Genomic DNA, 19,969 nt, shown 5'->3' on the forward strand with positions numbered 1-19,969 from the left:
CAGGGAGACAAGGATACAGCTACCACAGTGCAGGGTTTCATTTAATTTATTTTTGTAAATAGAGAGAGAGTGCAAACACTTCCAGATAAAGATTAAATACATCTTTATTTTATTTCATTCTAATAAACAGATAGAAGGGCTCTGTGGAGGGTCTGACTTGGCAGAACTCATTCTTAGAAAACAGAACAGACCAAAACGCACAGTCACAACTGTGACAGCTTGGAAAAATGAAGGGAGTTATTGGGATGTATTATACATAAGGCAGAAATGTTTGCTAAGAGAATGATTTAAGGTGAGGAGTGGGCTTTTTTAAAGCTGTCTTTAAGAGTGAATGCAGTGTGGAAGATTCCCCAGTGGAATGTGAGGCAGCACCAAGGACCCTGCTCTGCCTTCCCGGCCTCTGGAGCCAGGAGCTGCCTCAGCCTGCCAAGGGCCCAGCCACCAAGCCCATGGAAAATTCCATTTTATAAGTTTGAGCTCCACAACAGCTTGTGACAAGTACCACAGTTTATAACCTGAACAGGGGGGTGAAAAAGGTGTCTGTTTTAAACCCACTGTTTACTGGGTCCCTGCTCTTGCTATTTTTGGCCCCCACACAGGGAGTGTTTGTGCCTTCAGCCATAAACTCAGGACACACTGATGTCATTCATACTCTGGAGGAGCCTTCCAGAGTCAGGTGGGTGTACCTAGGACAAAGAATTCACCTCACAGCGATCCCTTCAGGGGACAAGTGGAGTAAAAGGCTCAAGGAGCACAGGTAGAGCTGTGTACAGATCTCTGACTGACACATCCAGTGCATCCATGGAATGTACCAGGCACCAGAGACAGACAAACAGTCTGGGAATACTGGCATGAAGTCAGGAACAGAGAACATCCTGCCTCCTCAGCACCTTACGGAGGGTAAAAAGCAGAAATCACATCTCCCACCAAAGCTAAACTGAAAGAAAAAAACCAATTTGCCAAAGAGAGACCAGAGCTCATTCCTGCTGCCCCAGCACTTGGCCGCCAGGTCAGACCATGAGCAGGGATCTCTCTTTGCCCCTGTTTACCATTAGTGCCTTCCAACCCTGCTTGTCTACGTGGAAGTTCCACAGACAGCTGGAACACAAGTGCAGAAGAATTGAGGGTGACTGCTCACGAGCTGCTCCCAGGAGAGCTCCCTCCACTGCCGTGTGTCCCCAAGGGCGCAGCCGAGCCAGGACCAGCAGCTGCCGTGCCTGTGTTACACAGGGCTCTCACATTCACTGTCTCTCACCATGCACCCTAGAACGGGGCAGGCTCCAGCTTTTCCATCAGGGATTTGATCCAGGTTGTCCCGTTGATGAGTTTTGTGGTGGCAATGATGTACTCTGTGCCTCCGTCCTCCATCTGGGACAGGAATCTCAGCGCGGCGATCTCAGCGTACGTCACCCCGCCCAGGAAGAACACCAGCGTCACTCTGTTCTCACCCTGCTGACCTGTGGGCTCACAAAAAGGGTCCAGGTTGGCTTGGTCTGATCTTTACAGCTCCCTGCATCAACTGTCAGTCAAACTCAAACGACTGGAATTCGAGGCTGGGACACAAATCCACAGGATGCTCCAGCTCTGGAGTTGCTCCAGGATGTGCTTCTGTTTGAGAGTGGTGCTGACCCTCTTTCACATAACATTACTTATTAAAATCACGGTGTAAGTTTAGGGTTTATTTTAGTACCCTGATGACAAGTTAAACCATTTGTCAGAGGAGGGTTAGGTCAGTCCAACACTGCTGTGGGACAGGGGGATGAGACAGACACCTGGACTCTGCCTGCCCTGATTTCAGTTTGCCTCACTCCCTGCTCAAAGAAAGACGCATTTTTCTGCAAACCACAGGAAAACAACACCAAACTTACGCTTTTTCTGCAGGCCTGTGGGGAGCTGCTGCCTCTCCTCGAAGTGGGGCCCTGGCAGCATCTTGAGAACCTCCTCGATGCTGCGCCAGCCCGGCCGCGCCAGCAGCTGGGCCAGGCGCACGCTCAGCGGGGCGTAGCCGCTGTACACGTACGAGATGTCATTGGGGTTCTGCGGGACACACAGGGAGGGAGCAGCAGGTCAGTGCTGCCCTGTGCTGCAAAACAGCCTCAAAGAAATCAGTAACATGAAATAAAAAAGGAGGTTTTCCTGCTGCACAGAATTGTGGAGGCAGAGGTAATGTTTGCTGCTGAGGCGCCTGTTTGTTTACCTGCTCGTTAACATCATCCATCCACAGGCGCAGCGTTTTCCTGATGGTTGGGTAGTTATTCCTGCCACCTGTCTGGGGTTTCAGGAGTCCAGCCTTTTCCAAGTTGTTCAAGGTCAATATATGTTCATAGCCATAAGTCTGCAATACGAACAAATCACCTTTAATACTGTGGCAATAACCTACGACCAGTGTTTAAAACAGAAAAAAAAAAAGCAAAGAGGTTTGTTTAAAAAAGATGTTTAAAAAAGCATTTCATGTAAGATCTCTCTAGAGTATATCCAATTTAGAATGTTTAAATTATAATAGTAAAAAGTGATATAAACTTCTGTATCTACATGTTGTAACACACCCAAGCACCTCCCAAGTATCACCCAAAAAAACCCCAGTGCTCCCTCTGTGCACATTATTCAGGTGTAAGATGTGTCTGTCTAGAAGTGTAGAGCTGAAGATCTGATGTGGATTTTCTCAGGAATTTATCCCTGCAAATGTTAGAGCCTAACCTGGAGAATCTCTCTTTTGTAATGGTCCAGAACCTTCTGCTTCAGCCCGCTATTGCACACGGATTGCAGGCAAACGAGACGCAAGATCTTGATTAATGGATGTTTTTGAGCTATGCAGTCTTCAATGTAATTGTTCACCTATTAAATAAAATACATAAGCAGTTATTTAAAGAATTGTTAAAGTGCCCATCAGACATGGAAGGAAAGATCTGGTTTGCCTGGATCTCCAAAACAGCAAGAAAGAGGAGCAGCTGCTCTCTGGGCAGCTTGGGACCATCTGCAAAACAGTGACCCAGCTCTGGTTCCACCTGGGCTCTCCCTAGAGCGTGTCAGCTCCTCACTCAGTAGCCAGAGTTTGCCTGATGCACTGAAAAACTCTTATTAACCGTCTTCTGTGTTCCACTGATCCCTCAGAGCATGGGGTGCCCCATGCTCTGAGGTCCAGCACCCCAGCTGTGCACAGGCAGTGCCAGGTAACTCAGATCCATTTCACTGCACATCCTCTAGATCAGATGTTTCTTCTCTCAAAACAAAATGAAAAACAACAAACAAAAACCCAAAAACCCCCAAAAAAGGAAAAAAAAAGAAAAAATGTTTCTTGTTGCCATTATCTACCTACCTTGTCTGTGTCTATTCCAGACATGAACTCTTGCTCCACTGTTAAATTATCAAAGAAATCTTCAGATGCTGTGGGAAAAGAATGAAAATCAATACAACAGCAACTGACAGCTTATGTTTTACATTTAACGTTTCAGCAGAGATGCACTAGATGGAACAAAGCCAGTTTTTGCCAGGCAGAGTGATGTCCATCAAGTTTTTAATTTTTCCTACTCACTGGTGATGTCCTTGATGAGCTCTGCGATGGAGGTGTGGTTTGCCAGTGAGCTCCTCGCCGCCTGCATGTGAGGCAGCTGGGACACAAACTGCTTAATCTCCCCAACAGTCTTGGCGTGGTGCCTTTCCTGGAGAAATCCATCACTTGGGTTAGGCCTTGTTCATGGTAGTAACCAACCAGAGCATTTTATCATGAAGGGTTTTTACTGCACTCCCCGTAGGGAGTTAAGGACACACAGCCTTTTAGACAAAGGGCTTTAGATGCTTACACTGGAGTCACAGCATTACCTGTAACAGCACTAGGATCATGGGGAGAGGCAGCATGTAATACAGCAGGATAATTAGACTGTTATTTTCCATTATCCCGGTGTTGTAAATAATTTTATCCACATTTGTCTGACTCCAACCATCACTAGCTGCTCCTCAATTTCCCTACCAGGGAAAACTCCTTTTTTCACACAAAGCAATTACTTTGCTGCTGACAGGGAGCTCTAGGCCAGAGCTGTCAGAGCTGGGGACCATCTCCCCTTGGAGCAGGAGTGAAAGGTGAAGGAATTGGGCTGGCAGGGTCTGCTGTTCACTCTACTTGGTGGCACCAACATGCCAGGTTTTGAGGGAGGATGTGCTGAAGCACCAGAGTTCAGCTCCAGAGGTCTGCACTGCATTTGGGCTACTTGCCTCTTGCTGCAACTTGGAATAAAAATAGTAATAATTTGACTCATATGTGAAGGATTTAAATAGGCAAGTGCAGGCAGGAGAGTCATGATGGAGCATGTGATTGAAGAAGTCCTCTGCTGCCAATATGCTGCTGTTTCATTATCACCTTTTACTGCTGACAATTTCTTAGAATTCTCTTTTTTTACCAAGCAGTATAAACAATCCATCTTTAGCAACTCCAGCACTAATAGTGCAGAAGCAGAGCAGCACTGGGGGATGAGGCTGAGCACTCAGGATTGCAGTTAAGATACCACCACCTTGTCTTAGATGTGGCAGAGATTAAGAGGCTAAAAAAGCATCCCCCAAAGAAATACAATCAAAAAGTGAAACAAGTTCTCTTGAGAGTCCCCATAAGGTCAGAAAGATGAGATATGGGATCTCAGTTTACAAATCATCAACAGGATGTTTTCAACAAAACCACACACGTGTCCTACACGGCTCTCCAGATGTGTCTGAGATAACACATAGGCATGAATTTACAGTTCAAACCTCCTGCAAGATAACTGTCTTTTGCACATTTCTGTTTTTGATGCCAGCCATAATACTCTGTGAAAGTACATTCAGGGGAACAGACAGGAACAGCTTCCTGATTTTTCTCTGTATGGGGGATTACTGTGTGGGAGCAGCCTGAGCTGCCAATCCCAGCCCTGCTGAACACAGACTGTGAATTTTCTGATGCACTGTTGGCCACAGGCCTCACCTCAAAGGCTGCTGAGATGATCTTGGCTTTCTTGCTCAGCACTGACCCCACAGCGTTGAAGTTCTTGTCTCGGATTTCGGCGTAAAGCTCTTCCGCAGAGTTCAGCTGCAGCTTCTTGGGTTCCGTGGGAAGATCCTTCCCACCCTCACCCTGCTTCTTCGGGGCAAACTTCTCAGGAGGGAGTTTCACATAAGCTACCAAATGCAGAGAAATAAACCTTGTAAGGCCTGGAACTTCATCAGCAGAAGTTAAGATCAGCAGGCTGTGAAAATGTGTCCCCTGAGCTGGAAACAGCTCTGAGTAGCAAAGCAATATTAACACTCAAAACACTGAGTGCCTGTGTGTTAACTGAGGAGAGTCTCCCTGCACTCAGCCAGGGACCTACACAAACAACAGAACCCAAGTGCCAGCTGCCCTTCTTTCACAAGGCCTGGAGGCAGCCCAGCAGCCAGTCCAGTCCAGCATGAAGGCCTCTCTGGAGTTTTCTTACCCCTGAAGAGTAGGAGAGCATCCTGAAAATGCCATTTCACAAACTGCCCCTGTCCTGTCAGGCAGGATGGATGCTGAAGGCACACATTAACATTCCCACTCACACACTCCTGTTGTGTCACTGTGCCTGCACCCAGCCAACAGCCAAAAGATGCCCTTTCAGTAACCACAGACTGTACTCGGCTCCCCTTCCCAGACAAAAAGAGCCAGAGCGGATCCTGAGGGGTTCCAGCTTGGGACTGAACAAACCCCACACTGATTTCAGCTGAGCTGCTCCCACATCACATTTAGTGAGGCACAAACCCAGCCAACACACTGCAAGCTGCCCCAGGACACAGGAAACCCGCAGCACTCACTGTTCTGAATGCCATAGATCTCATCTATCAGCCCCTCGTAGGTGAGCTGCGTGGCCAGCGGCGTCAGCAGGTCCACGTTGCGGTCCAGCAGCAGCAGGGTGTCAAAGACGGGAAATATGGAATTCTGGCTGCCAGGGAACTCACGCTTCATCCTGATCATCATGTTGGCCACGTGCTGCAAGGAAATCGCATCGCTCTGGTTGTGGATGTGACCTCTGGGCCCTGCAGGCACATGCTCAGAAAGGAATGGGATGGCAGGAGGTACAGACTGGATGGGGCAGGATGGGATTGAGAAAACAACAGTCCTTCTCTGCAGCTCAGCAAGACAGCGATGGCCAAAACACTGCATTCACCTCAAGCTGTTCCCTCACCACAAAAAATACCAATTAAACCACTGTTTGATCAGAGAGAAACAAAAAGGATGTGTATGTGTCACGGCTGGATTAAAAGAACCCAGGGGTGCATTTAACCAAACACTCTTTAAGGCGGTTCCAAAGAACAAGGTGCATTTGTTCAACCTCACCCGAGCACAGTCGCCCTTCCCAAAGATCTGCGGGATGGTTCCGTAGAGAGCCTGCAGCGTCATCAGCCCCTTGGCTGCATGGTACAGACTGGTCTGGTCGCTCTCCAGGTAACACTCCTAAAGAACAAGAGGGATTCTGATGGAGGGTGGCAATCCAATACAGCTGCCTCCACAGCAGAGCAGGGCCCATGAGAACAGCTCAGAGGAGACACGGGCTGGGGACAAACTATGGCTGTTGGCATATATGGACCGTAGTATCTGTGCTGTCACTACATGAAATCGTTTTTTTGATGACCAGACACTAATATTTTTGAACTCCCGACACAAATCCAGTTTGATGGAGTAAAAGAAAGTGACTGGAAGGATCCTTTCCTGCTAATTAGGCCAATCTGAGCACCAACACCTCATTACAGCTGCAAGCCATGACACGTCCTCTGGGCTACACATAGGACAGAGAGGGCCATGAAACTCCCAAACTGCCCTGTCCTCGGATGCAGCACTCTGGGAAAGGAGAACGGAGCTGGGATGTGGCAGCTGTCAATGCTCAGGGCAGTGAGAACCATCACACACGGCTCCCTGGCTGTGCAGGAACCCAAACCGTGCTGGCTCCTTGTGACAACTGAGTGCTTTAAGCCTCGGGAATGCTCCACTTGTGACAGTAACCCCAGCAGCTAAAGCTGGAGGAGCTGGGATAGTGCAGCTCAGTGTAGTGACCATTCCTTCAGCATTTAGTGTGAAAACACACAGGGAAGCTTGGGCTTCAGGACCAAGCCAGGTTTGCCCTGCAAGGCCTTTCCTTGCTGTGCAGGTCACTCCCAAACCCTCTGAGGGCTGCTGCACCAACACCCAGCACAAACCCACAGGGCGTTTTTCCTCCCTCCAGGCGAGCGCGCACCTTGAAGGCGCTCTCGGACTCCATGGAGAGCAGGTCCCCGTCGAAGGGGATCAGGTCCAGGCTGTACTGCTCGCGGTGGATGAAGGAGCCCAGCACGCCCTGCTCCTTCAGCCACTGCTCGCACAGGAGGCTGCGGCGCGGCACGAACAGGATGTGGAAATCCCTCTGCGGAGAGCGGCCTCTGTCTTCCCTGGAAAAGCCACAGCGGGAGCACAGCACACGGTCACTCACTGCACACGGGAGCAGCACGGACACGGGCAGGGGGCAGTGGATTCACACAAACCAGCAGCGCTGCACTGAGTTATTGCTGACTCCTGGATTCTGTGTGTCAGTGTCCAGCCGTGTGCAGCCACAGCTCTGACACCAGGGCAGGGGGACGTGGCTGTCCTGCACTTCCCAAAAGGCACAGCAACCCAAGCATGACTCATTCCAGCTAATTAGAAGGAGTGTACATCCTTACAGAGAGGAACGCACCCTCTGCACTGCAGCCAAAGTGAAGGCCCCCTGCCCAGGGTGTCTCACACCCCCACCTAAGCCACAGAGCGGCTGTGCCGCAGTCTGGTGTGTGCACATCGCTGCTCGTTCCCTGCGCAGGTGTGACAAAGCACACGGGGATTCGGGCCACACCTGGCCCTTCCTCACGCCCTGCCCGCGGCACCTGAGCACGTTGTCCGTGATGATGTCCATCAGCTCCAGCTTGGGCCTGACGAAGAAGATGATGTTCTTGACGTCGGCCGGGGGCAGCCGGCCCGGCTTGAGCGTGAACATCTTCTCCACCTCATGCTCCTGCGTGGAGGCACGGCCGTCAGCCGAGTGCGGGAGCGCCGGGGCCCGGCCGCCTCCCCCCGGCCCCCGCGGCGCTTACCTTGAGCAGCGAGTACTGCGCGATGAGCCCGAAGGGGCCGGTCAGGTACTCGTCCCACACGATGGCCTGCGGGGAGGGAGGGAGGGATCAGATCGGGCACAGCGCACGGTGTCCCCCCCCGGCCCCGCCGTGCCCACCTTGGAGCCCGCGCACTTGTCCAGGAACTCGCGCAGCTCGCGCCGCCCCGCCTCGCGCAGCGCCGTGAGGTTCACCCGGCCCGAGCTCAGGTGCGCCGCCATGGCCGCCGGGCCGCCCACGTGACCGCGGGGCGGGGCCGAGGGGCGGGGCCGCAGGGCGGGCTCAAGGGGCGGGGCCGCGCAGCCGCACAGAGCGCGGGGCGGGGCCGAGGAGCGTGCGGGGGACACACCCAGCAACCGCCAGCGCGTGTGTGCGCTCGCGGTCACGTGTGCGTCATGCGTGTCATGTGTCTCGTGTGTGTCATGTGTGTAATGTGTGGTCACTGGTACCGGGCTGCGCCACGGACAGCGTGACCGGCGGCACCAGGGAACTGCTTCCGCCCTGCGCTGGGCACTGCTGAGGCCACACCTGAGTCCCGTTCTGGGCCCTCCATTCAGGGAGAACACTGAGGAGCGTGTCCAGGGCAGGGAACGGAGCTGGGGAGGGTCTGGGGCCCCAGGAGAGGCTGAGGGAGCTGGAAAGGGGCTGAGCCTGGAGAAAAGGAGGCTCGGGGGGGACCTCGAGGCTCTGCACAGCTCCTGACAGGAGGGGACAGCCGGGCTCCGCTCCCAGGGAACAGGGACAGGAAATGACCTAAGGCTGCACCAGGAGGGGCTCAGGTTGGACATCAGGAGGGATCTGCATTGAACGGGTGATTAAATACTGCTCAGGGAGGTGGTGGAGTCACTGTCCCTGGAGATCTGTAAGGACGGACTGGACGTGGCACTCAGCAGTACCCTGGTCCTGTTGACAAGGGGGTGTTCAGTCACAGACTTGGTGATCTCAGAGGTCCCTTCCCAGCTGATGGATTCTGTGACTTACAGTGCAGCCCCTGGGCATGTCTGGCCCTACAGGGAAGCCCTCACACTCTAAATGGAAATGCAGAAAACACTTTTTTTCCAAAATATAACTTTATTATATATATGCATATATACACACACACCACACTCACTATATAGAAGCGTAAAGAATGCAAAACAGGGATGGCCCACAAACTGTTCCAGGTGTGCACAGCTGTGCACAGCATACAGGTTTTCAAAACCCCAGCAGCTCCTTACCTGCATCACTTCCACGTTTCACACCAAACCACAACCCAGAGCTCACGGCACCGAGCGACATCGCAACCGAAGGAGTAAATGAAAATAAAGATGAAATATTTCTCAACTCAGTCCAGTGTCAAAAAAAAGCTTAAAAATCTAAATGTACAAATTCAGCCTTAAAATGGTTTAGTGCAAATATGAAAATTAACAGCATATTTTAAAGGTATTTAAATAAGCTTTAATATAACTCTAGTGCTTCATTCCTATACATGTTTTCCCAAGAGATCCAACAGCACAGGAGCATTTCCTGTTAAGGGCGGGACAAACCCAGAACCTGGGAAGAAACAGGATAAAGTCACTTGTTAAATCATTTATTTATCTTTCACCGAAGTTTGTTAAAAAGGGACAAGGGGTATTTATTAGTGGAAGAGCAAAGCATTTCTGCTCGTAGGGACTGGGGAGCGCAGGGGAGCTGTCCCCTGTGCTGACATTCAGCACGGCGGCTGCTGGTGCTGCACAGTCCAGGCTGCTGTCCCTGCCCTCAGAAGGTCTCGTCGTCGTTGCACTCGGCCGTCCAGTGGCCGAACACCTCGCACGTGTCGCAGTAGGGCCGCTCCTCGCGCCGGCTGCCGTGGTGCGCCGAGTGCGGCGGCTCCTCCAGCGCCTGCGCCTGCGTCGGGCAGTCCTCGGTGTCGTGCAGGTCGAAGCAGCCGCAGATGTCGCAGAAGAGGCGCGGCTTCTTCTTGGACAGGCTCTCCTCCTCACTGCAGGGGCAGCACAGCATCATCAGTGCTTCTGTCACACAGCAGCGAGGGCCGCGGCCCTGCAGCCAGCTCGGGCTCACCGACACTCGGGAAACGCCACAGAGCTCAACCAAAACAGGATACAAACCCTCCTCTGCCACCCTGCAGTGCCCCCACAATCCTCTAGACTCCAATATTCTCCAGCTGCTGTTTGTGCAAATATTTGCACAGAGACATTTAAAAGAAACACATGCAAAACAGTTTTTCTTTTCCCGTAAGAGAGCTGAAGTCATGTTACATCAAATAGGTTTTAGTTCTATTTCTCTGGATTGGTTCTTCCCATCCCAACACAGCCACAGCCTCTTAGGAGCAAAGACTCCTCTGCACTTGGGAAGGGCCAGAGTCATACAACAGACACGTCACGGTACATCAGTGCTTGTGACTGCCAACTACAGAGCACCATTTGCAGCCCCAGTTACACCACAGTGTAAAGAGAAGGCTTGATCCAACCACTGAATTGCAGGGAAAGCTCTGTCTATCCCTCCTGACAGCTGAGATCAGGCTGGTGCATCGTGCAGCTGCCAGCCCGCTCTACCAGCAATTCCCAAAGCAAGAGCCGAGGTTTCCTTTAGGATTTGTACCTGTCATAGTTGTTTATCTCCTCTTCGTTGCCATTGAGGGCTGCTTCACACATTCTTTGTATCTTCAAGTTCAACTCTTCGTTTCTCCTTTGCAGATCCACGATCACTGAATTCAGGAAGTCGATCTAGGGGAGCCAAGGACAGGGACAGTCAGAGGGGAGGGGATGGCACCGCCCCAGCCCACCGAGGAACACTCGGCAAATTAACAGGGGAGAAAGAAATGGGACCAACCTCGCCCTGGTGGAAGGAAGGGTTGCCATCAGCAGGTGAATTCAGGGAAGCAGAAAACCAGAAAAAGATTGGTTAGCGTATATTCATGACAGTTCTTGTGGCTGCACAACTGGGAAGGACATTTTTTAATCACTGTGACTGACATTCGTGATCTAACAAAGGCTTTATCATGAGGAGAAGGTGATTCTCTTTCATATTGTCTAGGCATTTGTTGGCACAGGCCCCTGTGAGGTGGCACTTCATGAGGTCACTGTGACTGTCCTACTCTGAATCACATCTTCCTGTGCCAGCTTGTTCTGAGTCCAGTTCTGCAGTTGGGGAGAACTGCAGAGCTCAGAGGTACCCAGGAGCTGAGGGAGCCCTTTTCCCCAGGATGGCAAGCACCAGCTTCAGATGGGCTCCAGCTTTTCCTCATGCACATCCAAGAAACCTTTGGAAAGGCCAAGGAGCAGTGAGGGCTCTGCTGGGCTGCACCTCAGACAGGCTGCAGGGCACAACTTGCCACCCTCATTTTCTGCTTGTTTCCTCACATTCCCATGATCTGAACTGTTTCTCCAGTATCACTCATCACTTGATTCTCAGTATTTACTGCCACTGACATTTCCCTTCAGAAGCTGACAGGCTACAAGGTAAATCTGCCTGTTAAACCCCAGACTGACAAACCCCAGTAAGGAATATCCCCTCTCCTACAGCCCCACTGCGGGTTTAGCATGCTCAGGTGCACATCCAGTACCTGCTTCTCTCTTGCAATTTCCTCCTGAAGCAGAGTAGCAGCATCACCTTCAAAGGAAAAAGCCAAACAAGGTTCAATGTGACTCGTGCCATGGCTCAGCCAGAAATAACATCACAGGCTGGGGGCACGGACACTGGGGCGGCTCTCGCTTTACCTGAGGGGCTCATTGCAGTTAAAGGCTGCTCGTTGCTTTCCTTGAGTTTTTGCTCCAAGTTCTTCACCTTTTCCTCAAGTTTCAGTTTGTCAGACTCCAGTGACTTCACCACCGACTGCAGCGTTTTTGCGGAGGCGTTTTCTCCGCGGAGCACCGTGATCTGCAAGAGTTTTGACAACACTTGGACCAAGCCAGAGCACCAAGGCCAGGGCCCTTGAAGCCAGGGCTGAGCAGCCACCAAAACCCCGTGCCAGGAGTCACCTGGCTCAGCACAGGCACCTGAAGATTTGATGCTAAGGTTTAACTATGCCACGTGAGAGAAGAATGATCAGCAGCACCTCAGGAGCCAGCACACAAAGCCTCTGGCTGCAGCTTAACTGAAATTGGGAATCATCCATCCCTCATTTACCTCATGTCTGAGCTTCTCCAGTTCCTCATCTTTTTGTGTGATCAAGGCACTAGTAACATTGATGGATTTCTGTAAAGATGCTCTCTCTTCATCGATTTCTTTTTTTAAAGTTGATTCTCTAAAAGAAAACCAAGTAAAACCAGAAGTCATCTAATGAATGGGTAACTGTAGTGGCCTAAAGTAGTTTCATTTAATTTCAAATACTAAAATACTTAAGAAGTGTTTTTTAAAAAACAAATTACAATTTACTACTTGACTAAGGTTTTATATATGTACAAACATTTCAGGTGTTACAACTGTGGAAACAAAGCAAAAACTTTACCTAGGTAGTACATGCCAGAATCTGCATAGCACCGTATCCATTTGAATTTAAAGGAGCAAGTTAAAAGACTGGGGAGATACAGGATAAACAAACATGTTGCACAATGTTCCACAAAACCTAACTTGAGAGTTTTGTTACTTCTTGAAAATTACTAACGAGCAACAAAACGGGCATGCAAAGCTCATTGTACAATTTGTCATGCAAAGCATGGATGAGGCTGGAAATATCAGCTGGTCCTCACTAATTTCAGTGACATCACCATTTCCTGCACATGGAGAAACCACATGGGATTTGTTTGACTTCATGGGAGAAGGGTTCAAAAGAAATCCTCCAAAGCAGGCACAGCTCCCTTCTGTGTAGTTATCCAGCTTTCCCAGTGTTTTCTGTGGATCTAACAGGGATACAACCTCTGCCTACAGCTCCTGCCTTAAGGCACCACTGCTGGGACACCCTCACACTGGTGCAAGCTGATCTTCCTGACAGGCCACAGAACACACAGTGAGCACCTGTCCTCGGATGGGAGGAGCACTGCTACAAATTTCCTTACAAGCTGAAAGATTTTGGTTAAAAAAGAAAACAACAAAAAAGTGACTTCAAACCATTTACTTCTCTCCAGGAGGAAGTGGCTCCTCAGTGCAGGCAGCTCTGAGCTCCTGCAGGGGTTCTGAACTGAGGGAGCAGGAGCAGAGCCCACCCACGTGGGAGGATGCTCAGGGGACAGCTCCTGAGCTCAAATGGAAACGTTTCCATCTCTGTGGTGTCTCCAGTTAGTGAGAGCCACGATACCCAGACCATGAAACACAGGAAATCTCACCCACTCGAGAGAAACTCAACAATGAGAGCACAATCAACACAATTCTTTCATTGTTCAGATTGCACTTGGGAATGAAGCAGCAAGTGGAGAATCTGGGGTTTAGAAAAGCTGAGGCAGCTACCAAACGAGAACCAAAATTTGATTGGGTTCTGGTGTATTTTTACAATGAGAGAATCAACAGAAGTGGAAACACAACAACTTGCAGACTGTGTGATCATTCAAATACAAGTTACAGTCTCGTTAATAAAACCCAGAAGGGCACTGGCATGGGAGGACCCCTGGGGCCAGCAGAGCACTCAAAGCTGCACGGCCACCTCTGTGTTCTCAAGATCACAGGCAGGGGATGGTGAGGGAAGGGATGTGCCACCAGTGCCTGGCGTGCTGCTGACAGAGCAGAGCTGCAAATCCAGGATTTGCTGGGAGGTAAACCCTGAGCACGTCTGGGAGTCACATCTGGAAGTTGCTGCTCACAAGCTCTGCTGCACCCGAGGCTTCTCCCGAGCGTCCCCGTGCTGTGCACGCAGCAGGGGAAGGGCAGATGGAGCCCCAGTGACTCAGCCCATGCTCAGGAGCTTGTGATTCAGCCAATGTTTCCACTTGGTCAGATCTTCACGGAGAGATCAGGACCAAACAGATGCCTTTGGCACAAACGTGGTTAATTCGCCGTTTGTCGGGCTCGGCTTCAACCACGCAACGCTGAGGTGTTGCAAAAGGCAAACAGGATAGAAATAAAATATTTACAGACTCAATACAGGAGCCTCGAATGCTAAAACACAAGGGGAGAGAAAGGAGAGAAGAAAAGAGGAGAGAAAACACGAGGGGAAGAAGGTCCCTGTGCTGGAGCTTGGGGTTTTCTTTCCCTGGACAGTCTCTCCAGGAGCTGCTCCAGTGGGGGACCCAAAACTGCTGGAACTGGAGAAGCTGCACCAAGGAAGGTGCAGATGCCCAGGTGTGGATCCAGGTGTGGATCACAGGTCACCCCCAGGCAGAGCCTTGGCTGCTGCTGGAGCATCGTGTGCAGTGGGAGTCACAGGGAACTGCAGAGCAGGTGATCAGTGGGAAATAACTGCACTGGGAGAGCTTGCAAGGAAAACATTTTGGAAACTATTTCTTTTATTTGAAAAAAAAATAATTGATTTAGTGAACTTAAATTATTTTCCTGCCAATTCAAATTCAAAATATGTGCTTACCAGCAGGTGGGGAATCAAAATAGTAAAAATGACTTTTTCCTTTAGATGCCATTTTAAAACTTCATTTTCTTGAGAAGTTTAAACCATGTTCTGAGCAGTGTGTGGAAGTTGTGGGAGAAAGGGATTTGTTTTGGATTAACATTACAAAAAAAAAAAATCACCCAGATTCTTCCCTTACTACAAAAATAAGAAATTCTAAGAATGAAGCAAATACCTTAAAGTGCTACTGGGTAAGCTTTAAAAATGCAAGATAACAAGAACCACATGTTAGAAAAATGGAGTACAAATGCAAAATCTGTAAGGAAGAACAATATTTGCACCAAGGGCCTTTTCTGTTTTGGTAAAAAATATATACTTTTTTTTTCATTTTATATATATATATTTATATAGAGCTGAGTGTTTTACAAAACAAAAGCAAGACACCAAGGGACAAAGGCAGCCAAAATATGTACAACAACTTTACTAAAAAAAAAAAATTATTTATTGTAACGTGGATAGACTTTCTTGAGTCTTACCATTAAAGACACACAGATATAGCAAGGGAGGCAAGGGCAGGAAAGGGAAGAGAGAGGAATGAAATGAGTCTCGATAAACAGCGAAGCTCAAAGACAGTCAGACAGCAACCCACACTGAACCCAACGAGCTGAGCCACACAGAACCCCCCTGATCCACAAACACCAAACTCCTGGCACTCCCAGCTGGATTATTTCCTACAAGGGGATGCTAAAACACAGGGAGAGAATTCCTGGGGGTGGAAGGAAGGTGAGAATACTACAGCTGGAGATTTGACCTCATTGAAACACAAAGATGGCTCTTGTTCAACAGCTCGAATTCTTAAGGCAAAAGGAGGAAATTATCATCTTCCCATCACCAAATTCTGTGGGATTTGGCAATTCTGAGACTTCTTTCATTATTTTTCCTTATTAGCTCTTTATTCAACCAAACTTTTTTCATCAGCACGGATGCCACATTGATGTGTTCTGAGCCCCAGAGCCTGCAGTTAGCTTCAGCCAGGCTGTTCCTATTCCTATTCCTCATTTTCCCCTGTTCCTGTTGCTCATTTTCCTCTTCTACTGCAGTTTATTCAACACTGCTGAGCAATGTCATTAAGGCAGTCACAAACTGAGGCATCTCAGTGTAACTGACTGAAGGTAAAGTCATGGTAAAATTCACTTCACTGATTTCATAATAGTCTGAATTATTTCAGGCAGCTCATCCAGAGTAAAACAGAGAGAAGGAAGATCAGAACCACACACCTTCCTCTGTAGAACTTACAAAGAATTTTTCTTTGAAAATGTTCTCTGTGAAACAGAACTGCTGGGAAGTATTGAATGACTCGGTCCCCGCTCCCTCCTTCCTTTCCTCAGTGACTCCCAGGAGTTACACTGGAAACATTTTCCAGCATGTTCAGGAGCAGGCTGGCGATGCAGCTCGTGAGGCTGGTTACAGCTGCAGGTTCAGCTGATTCAGCTCTGACATTTTTGGGGGAAGCACTGGCTTGGGAAACACCCGTGTGCCTGCTGGCCTTGGAACAGCAGGAGATACAACAGCTCCCTCCCTGAGAACAGAGTGTCAGGGAGGAGGAAGGAACAATGACAATATTGAGTGGCCAAGGATGTGCAGAAACACCCCAAAGCCACTCACTGTTCTTTGTTGTGACCATTGCAAATCCAATCCATTTAGCAGGGTTGGTTTGTTTTTCCTGGAACAGCTGAGGTGTCGTGGGGAGCTGTGTTGTTCTCTAAGGATTTATGTCACTGCTTTTGGAAAGCCCCGTTCCCCTCACGGCACAGGGGCCAAGCAGCTTCCCCTGCACACCCTGCAGGCTCCGATTTGTGACTTGGGACCTTTCCCTGAGCAGCAGCTTACAAAGGGATGCCCCAGGCACAGGACAGATCTGGCATTTAAAAGCAGTGCTGAATGAACTGCAATAACCCGCAAGGAACTCAACGGCCCAAAACCCTGAGAGCAGCAAGTGCTTTTCACAAGTTACTTCAACAAAGTAACTTTTCTTTCCTTTTCCTCTCACAGCCCTCCTCAGCATCACTGCATTGTCCATTATTTTTCAAGAGCTCGCCAGGTCAGATCTGTGCACACACTTTTTATCAGACTGGGGGACAATCCAACATTCAAGAGCAGACTAAAACCAAACATTAAACTGCTCACTGCAAATCAGAATTACCACAATGCAGGAGGTGTGGAACTAAAGCAAACGTGGATGGAACCATCTCTAATCCAACCAGTGCAACAACTTTTAACCATGACAGAACAGAGAAGAACAGCTCTTAGCAGTGTTTTTGTGTTCCATTTCTGCAGGACTGTGGGGTTAAACACACATCAGCAGGAACAACTTACCTCTTTTTCATCTCTAATAACTGGTTATTGAGTACTGATCTCTCCTCTTCCAGCTAGAACACAAGCACAGACAGACTCCAGTTAATACACTACAGATTGTTTCTCTGGTATAAGATATCAGAGCATCATTATCATAAAATAAACGTGGGAGAGGCTGCAGAGCCCCCAGACCCCCAAAGCAGCAGATTTTCTACTGGCACAAACACAAACTGCTCACTGACCAAACCAGCAGCTGGAGAGGGCTGGAGGTGCTTTAAGATCATTCCCACGTGCTGTGCACAGAGCACAGGAGTGAGGCCGGTGTTAAAGGACATTTGCAGACCCCACCCACCCCAAAGAACCCTTTGTGGGCCTGGCCTTTACTTTCAGCCCAGCTAAAACTGCTGGGTTTGCTGTGCTGGATCATTGTGCCACTGATCTGGATTTGTTACTGCCCCGTTTTTCAGAGATAAATTATTGATCCCAAAGCTGTTGGTCTGGTGTTTGTTACCACATCCTGATCCTGTAACTCGGTGAGGCCACTCTTAAGCCCTTAAAACCTACAAAGCCTTCAACTGAAATGATTGTTGCTGGTTCTTGGATCTAAACTGGGTTAGGAAACGCAAAACAACAAAACCGCAAAGGCCCAACACAGAAACACTGGGGCAACCTTCTGAAAAGGTTAAGAAAAAAAGTAATTTTCAGGCAAATTAATTATTTTTCACCATCTCCTCCTTCCTTCTTATTCAATGCCCAAAGCCAGCAATTACTGCTGTGAGAACTGTCTGTACCAGCACTCCCTGAGCACAGGCTCCAGTGGGATTTCACAAGCTTCCAGGGTTCACCCACGAGGTCAGAACACATGCATTTATAATGGCAACCTCAGAGCCCTGACAGCAGCTCCTGTCCCTGACACAGGGAATTCTTTCAGCGCTCTGCAGACCCTGAGGTTTGGCACAGAAGGTGTTAAACAAGTTTCCTGGAGCAGGCAGGGTGTCTGCCAGCCCCCAGCTCTCAGCTAAATGCAGCTCACTGAGAGCAGCCATCTCCTCCACATTTCCTGAGTTACCTTCTCCTTCCCTGTGCTGTTAAACCTTCCAGGTTTGGGATTAACCACCATTGTTTCACTGGGTTTAATCAGTCAACTTTATTGATACGAAAAATAGATACTAGAAGGGTGTAGAGTTCTATAAATAATTCTTAAAGCAAATCAAGATGTGTCTCTCAAGGCAAGTGACCACTGTGGGAGAGCAGAGCAGCCAAGGCACTGTGGGGAATGGCCAAGTTCTTCCTGCAGATCAAACCCAGTCAAAACCCAGTTTCACCAGCAGCACCAGAGCACTCCCTGATTCCCGGTTTCTGTCTTGTTTCCTGCCCAGAGACAGCCTGTGTGAACTCCTGACATCTGTACAGACTGGTGACAGAAAGGGAGAAGTATCACAAGTCTGAGGAATGTGACTCCCAGGGAGCTGCAGCTTCGGCCGCATCTCCAGACCCTGTTCTGACACCTGGGTTCCAGGAGAGGGGTCCAGGCCCCTCTCCTCCTGCAGATCTCTGAGTGAGGACACTCATCCCCTGCCCATCACACTCCCCAGCTGGGTTTTTGGATTCCTTGTCCTCTGCAGCACTGGTATTTCTCTACAGTCACCCTCGGAGCAGACCTTGCACACCGTTAATAAAAGATGGGCCAGCTGAGCTGCTGGGTATTTCCACACCTTCTCCAATGAACTTCAAATGCCCCAACAGGTCTGAAGCTCCCAAAATGTCACAACAAATAATCTGAAGCCAGGAAAGTTCCCCAAGCTCAGTATCTATTTGAATGTGACTCTTTTAACTAATTACAATCAGCTAATTATTAACGGATCAATACAGAAAAGCTCCCTCAGCATCTTTGGCATGAGACATTTTAACCTTTAGATGCCCAGATAAATCATTCATGAAAGAGGATTCATTAATTTTGCAAAGTGTGTCACAAGCAGCCACAGATTCTCTAACCCAACTGACAACACACTTGTTAGAATTTATGTGGTTACCACAGCAACAGCTCAGAATTCCCAATCCCGTGTTTGCCCCCTCCTGATGCATTTCACAGGTACCTGCACAGACCCTGGGTTCTGCTGTGTTCTGTCTCCCTCCCCAAACCTCTGGGAGCACCATGTGCAGCTCCTGGGCAGTCCTGCTGTGGGAGACCCTTCCCTGCCACCACGGACACTCCAAAACCTCCACGAGGATTCTTCGTGGTGCCATTTTTCCTGCTTCCCACAGAGAGCCCAAAGCCTGTGGCCACTGGTGCCTGAGCGTGGTGTGACAGAGAGGGGAGGTGTTGGGATACCTGGGACACCAAAGGCCTCTCCCAGGCTTCTGGGAGGCCGAGCTGTTCACCAGATCTCAGGGCTCAAATACAACGTTTGGGAACTGCAGCAGGCAGCATTCCCAATTCCCGAGATTCAGATCACATCTTCCTCGCAGAAGGGGACACAGTGCAACACAAAGGGCTGAAGAAGGCAAACAGGCTGTGCATCCAAGCTCCAGCAGATCCTCCAGATCCCTGCTCCTGGAGCCATCTCCTCACAGGCAGGACAGGCTGTGGTGAGCTGAGCTGACACCATTCCAGCCTGTGAGGTGATGGATTCATCCCTGTGCTTCCCACACTGCAGCTGCCTGTCCTGGCAGGGAGAGGATCCTGCTGACAGATCCACAGCCAGCAGGATGCACACAGCAGGATTCCTTCCCCAGGCCAGCTGCAAACAAGGGAGGGCACGGACCGAGCGCAGTGACCGCGGCCCGGGGGCAGAGGGGTCCCTTCCCTTGGGGCCCTCCCGGGTGACAAAGTGCAGAAAGATTTGACCAGTGCTGCCAAATCATTCTGAAGTTACAACTCTCCCTCAAAATAACAGGTTGCCTCAAGGACTCTGCAATAATTTAGGAAAGCCTGTGGGAGTGGGGAGCAGCTCCCACCGGCTGTTTGGGATGTGCTCTCCCCACTCTGCTCCTCAGATGGGGAATGAGTCAGTGCTGAGCCCACACGTCTGGGACTCTGCTCGTCACCTCCGAAGGCTCCTGAGGATCAAGGAGCCCCAGCATTACTCCTGCCAGCAGCTAAAA

At 49.7% G+C, this 19,969-nt stretch overlaps 2 protein-coding genes across 5 annotated transcripts in view; both read right to left on the reverse strand.

Moving 5' to 3' along the window:
* Positions 1-295: 295 nt before the first annotated feature.
* On the reverse strand, positions 296-8,353 carry VPS33A (VPS33A core subunit of CORVET and HOPS complexes). Of its 2 annotated transcripts, XM_063416180.1 has the most exons (13): positions 8,214-8,353; positions 8,077-8,142; positions 7,870-7,997; positions 7,212-7,401; positions 6,317-6,433; positions 5,794-5,968; positions 4,949-5,142; positions 3,533-3,659; positions 3,317-3,384; positions 2,698-2,835; positions 2,198-2,335; positions 1,869-2,037; positions 296-1,457 (listed from the first exon to the last, which is right to left on the reverse strand). In XM_063416180.1, exons 1-13 carry the CDS (start codon positions 8,313-8,315, stop codon positions 1,264-1,266), a joined length of 1,806 nt encoding a protein of 601 aa, XP_063272250.1. In that variant the 5' UTR covers positions 8,316-8,353; the 3' UTR covers positions 296-1,263. The 2 variants fall into 2 exon arrangements, with proteins under 2 accessions (XP_063272250.1, XP_063272251.1); XM_063416181.1 differs by lacking the exon at positions 296-1,457 and having other exon boundaries at positions 1,895-2,083.
* Positions 8,354-9,145: 792 nt separating this feature from the next.
* CLIP1 (CAP-Gly domain containing linker protein 1) overlaps positions 9,146-19,969 on the reverse strand; it is a 60,863-nt gene continuing 50,039 nt past the window's right edge. Inside the window, exons 22-28 of one of the 3 annotated variants that reach the window (XM_063415544.1) lie at positions 16,886-16,938; positions 12,205-12,322; positions 11,796-11,955; positions 11,642-11,688; positions 10,909-10,914; positions 10,678-10,802; positions 9,146-10,057 (exon numbers count right to left, since the gene is read on the reverse strand). In XM_063415544.1, coding sequence (XP_063271614.1) covers positions 9,835-10,057; positions 10,678-10,802; positions 10,909-10,914; positions 11,642-11,688; positions 11,796-11,955; positions 12,205-12,322; positions 16,886-16,938 — 732 coding nt within the window. In that variant the 3' untranslated portion in view covers positions 9,146-9,834. Of the gene's footprint in view, positions 10,058-10,677; positions 11,689-11,795; positions 11,956-12,204; positions 12,323-16,885; positions 16,939-19,969 lie in introns of those variants that run through there. The other 2 variants (XM_063415542.1, XM_063415543.1) reach the window with 2 other exon arrangements.

Source organism: Prinia subflava, chromosome 19 (genome assembly GCF_021018805.1).
Source record: "Prinia subflava isolate CZ2003 ecotype Zambia chromosome 19, Cam_Psub_1.2, whole genome shotgun sequence".
Taxonomy (NCBI): Eukaryota; Metazoa; Chordata; class Aves; order Passeriformes; family Cisticolidae; genus Prinia; species Prinia subflava.

Bases quoted from the DNA above. Each gene is read 5' to 3' on its own strand.
- VPS33A (XM_063416180.1), bottom strand. From the start codon at position 8,315: ATGGCGGCGCACCTGAGCTCGGGCCGGGTGAACCTCACGGCGCTGCGC. The intron at 5,143-5,793 runs GTGAGTGCTGCG...TGCATTTGGTAG, and splicing joins GATCTATGGCATTCAGAACA to CTTATGTGAAACTCCCTCCT. The intron at 2,336-2,697 runs GTTAGGCTCTAA...TTCGTATTGCAG, and splicing joins ACAAAAGAGAGATTCTCCAG to ACTTATGGCTATGAACATAT.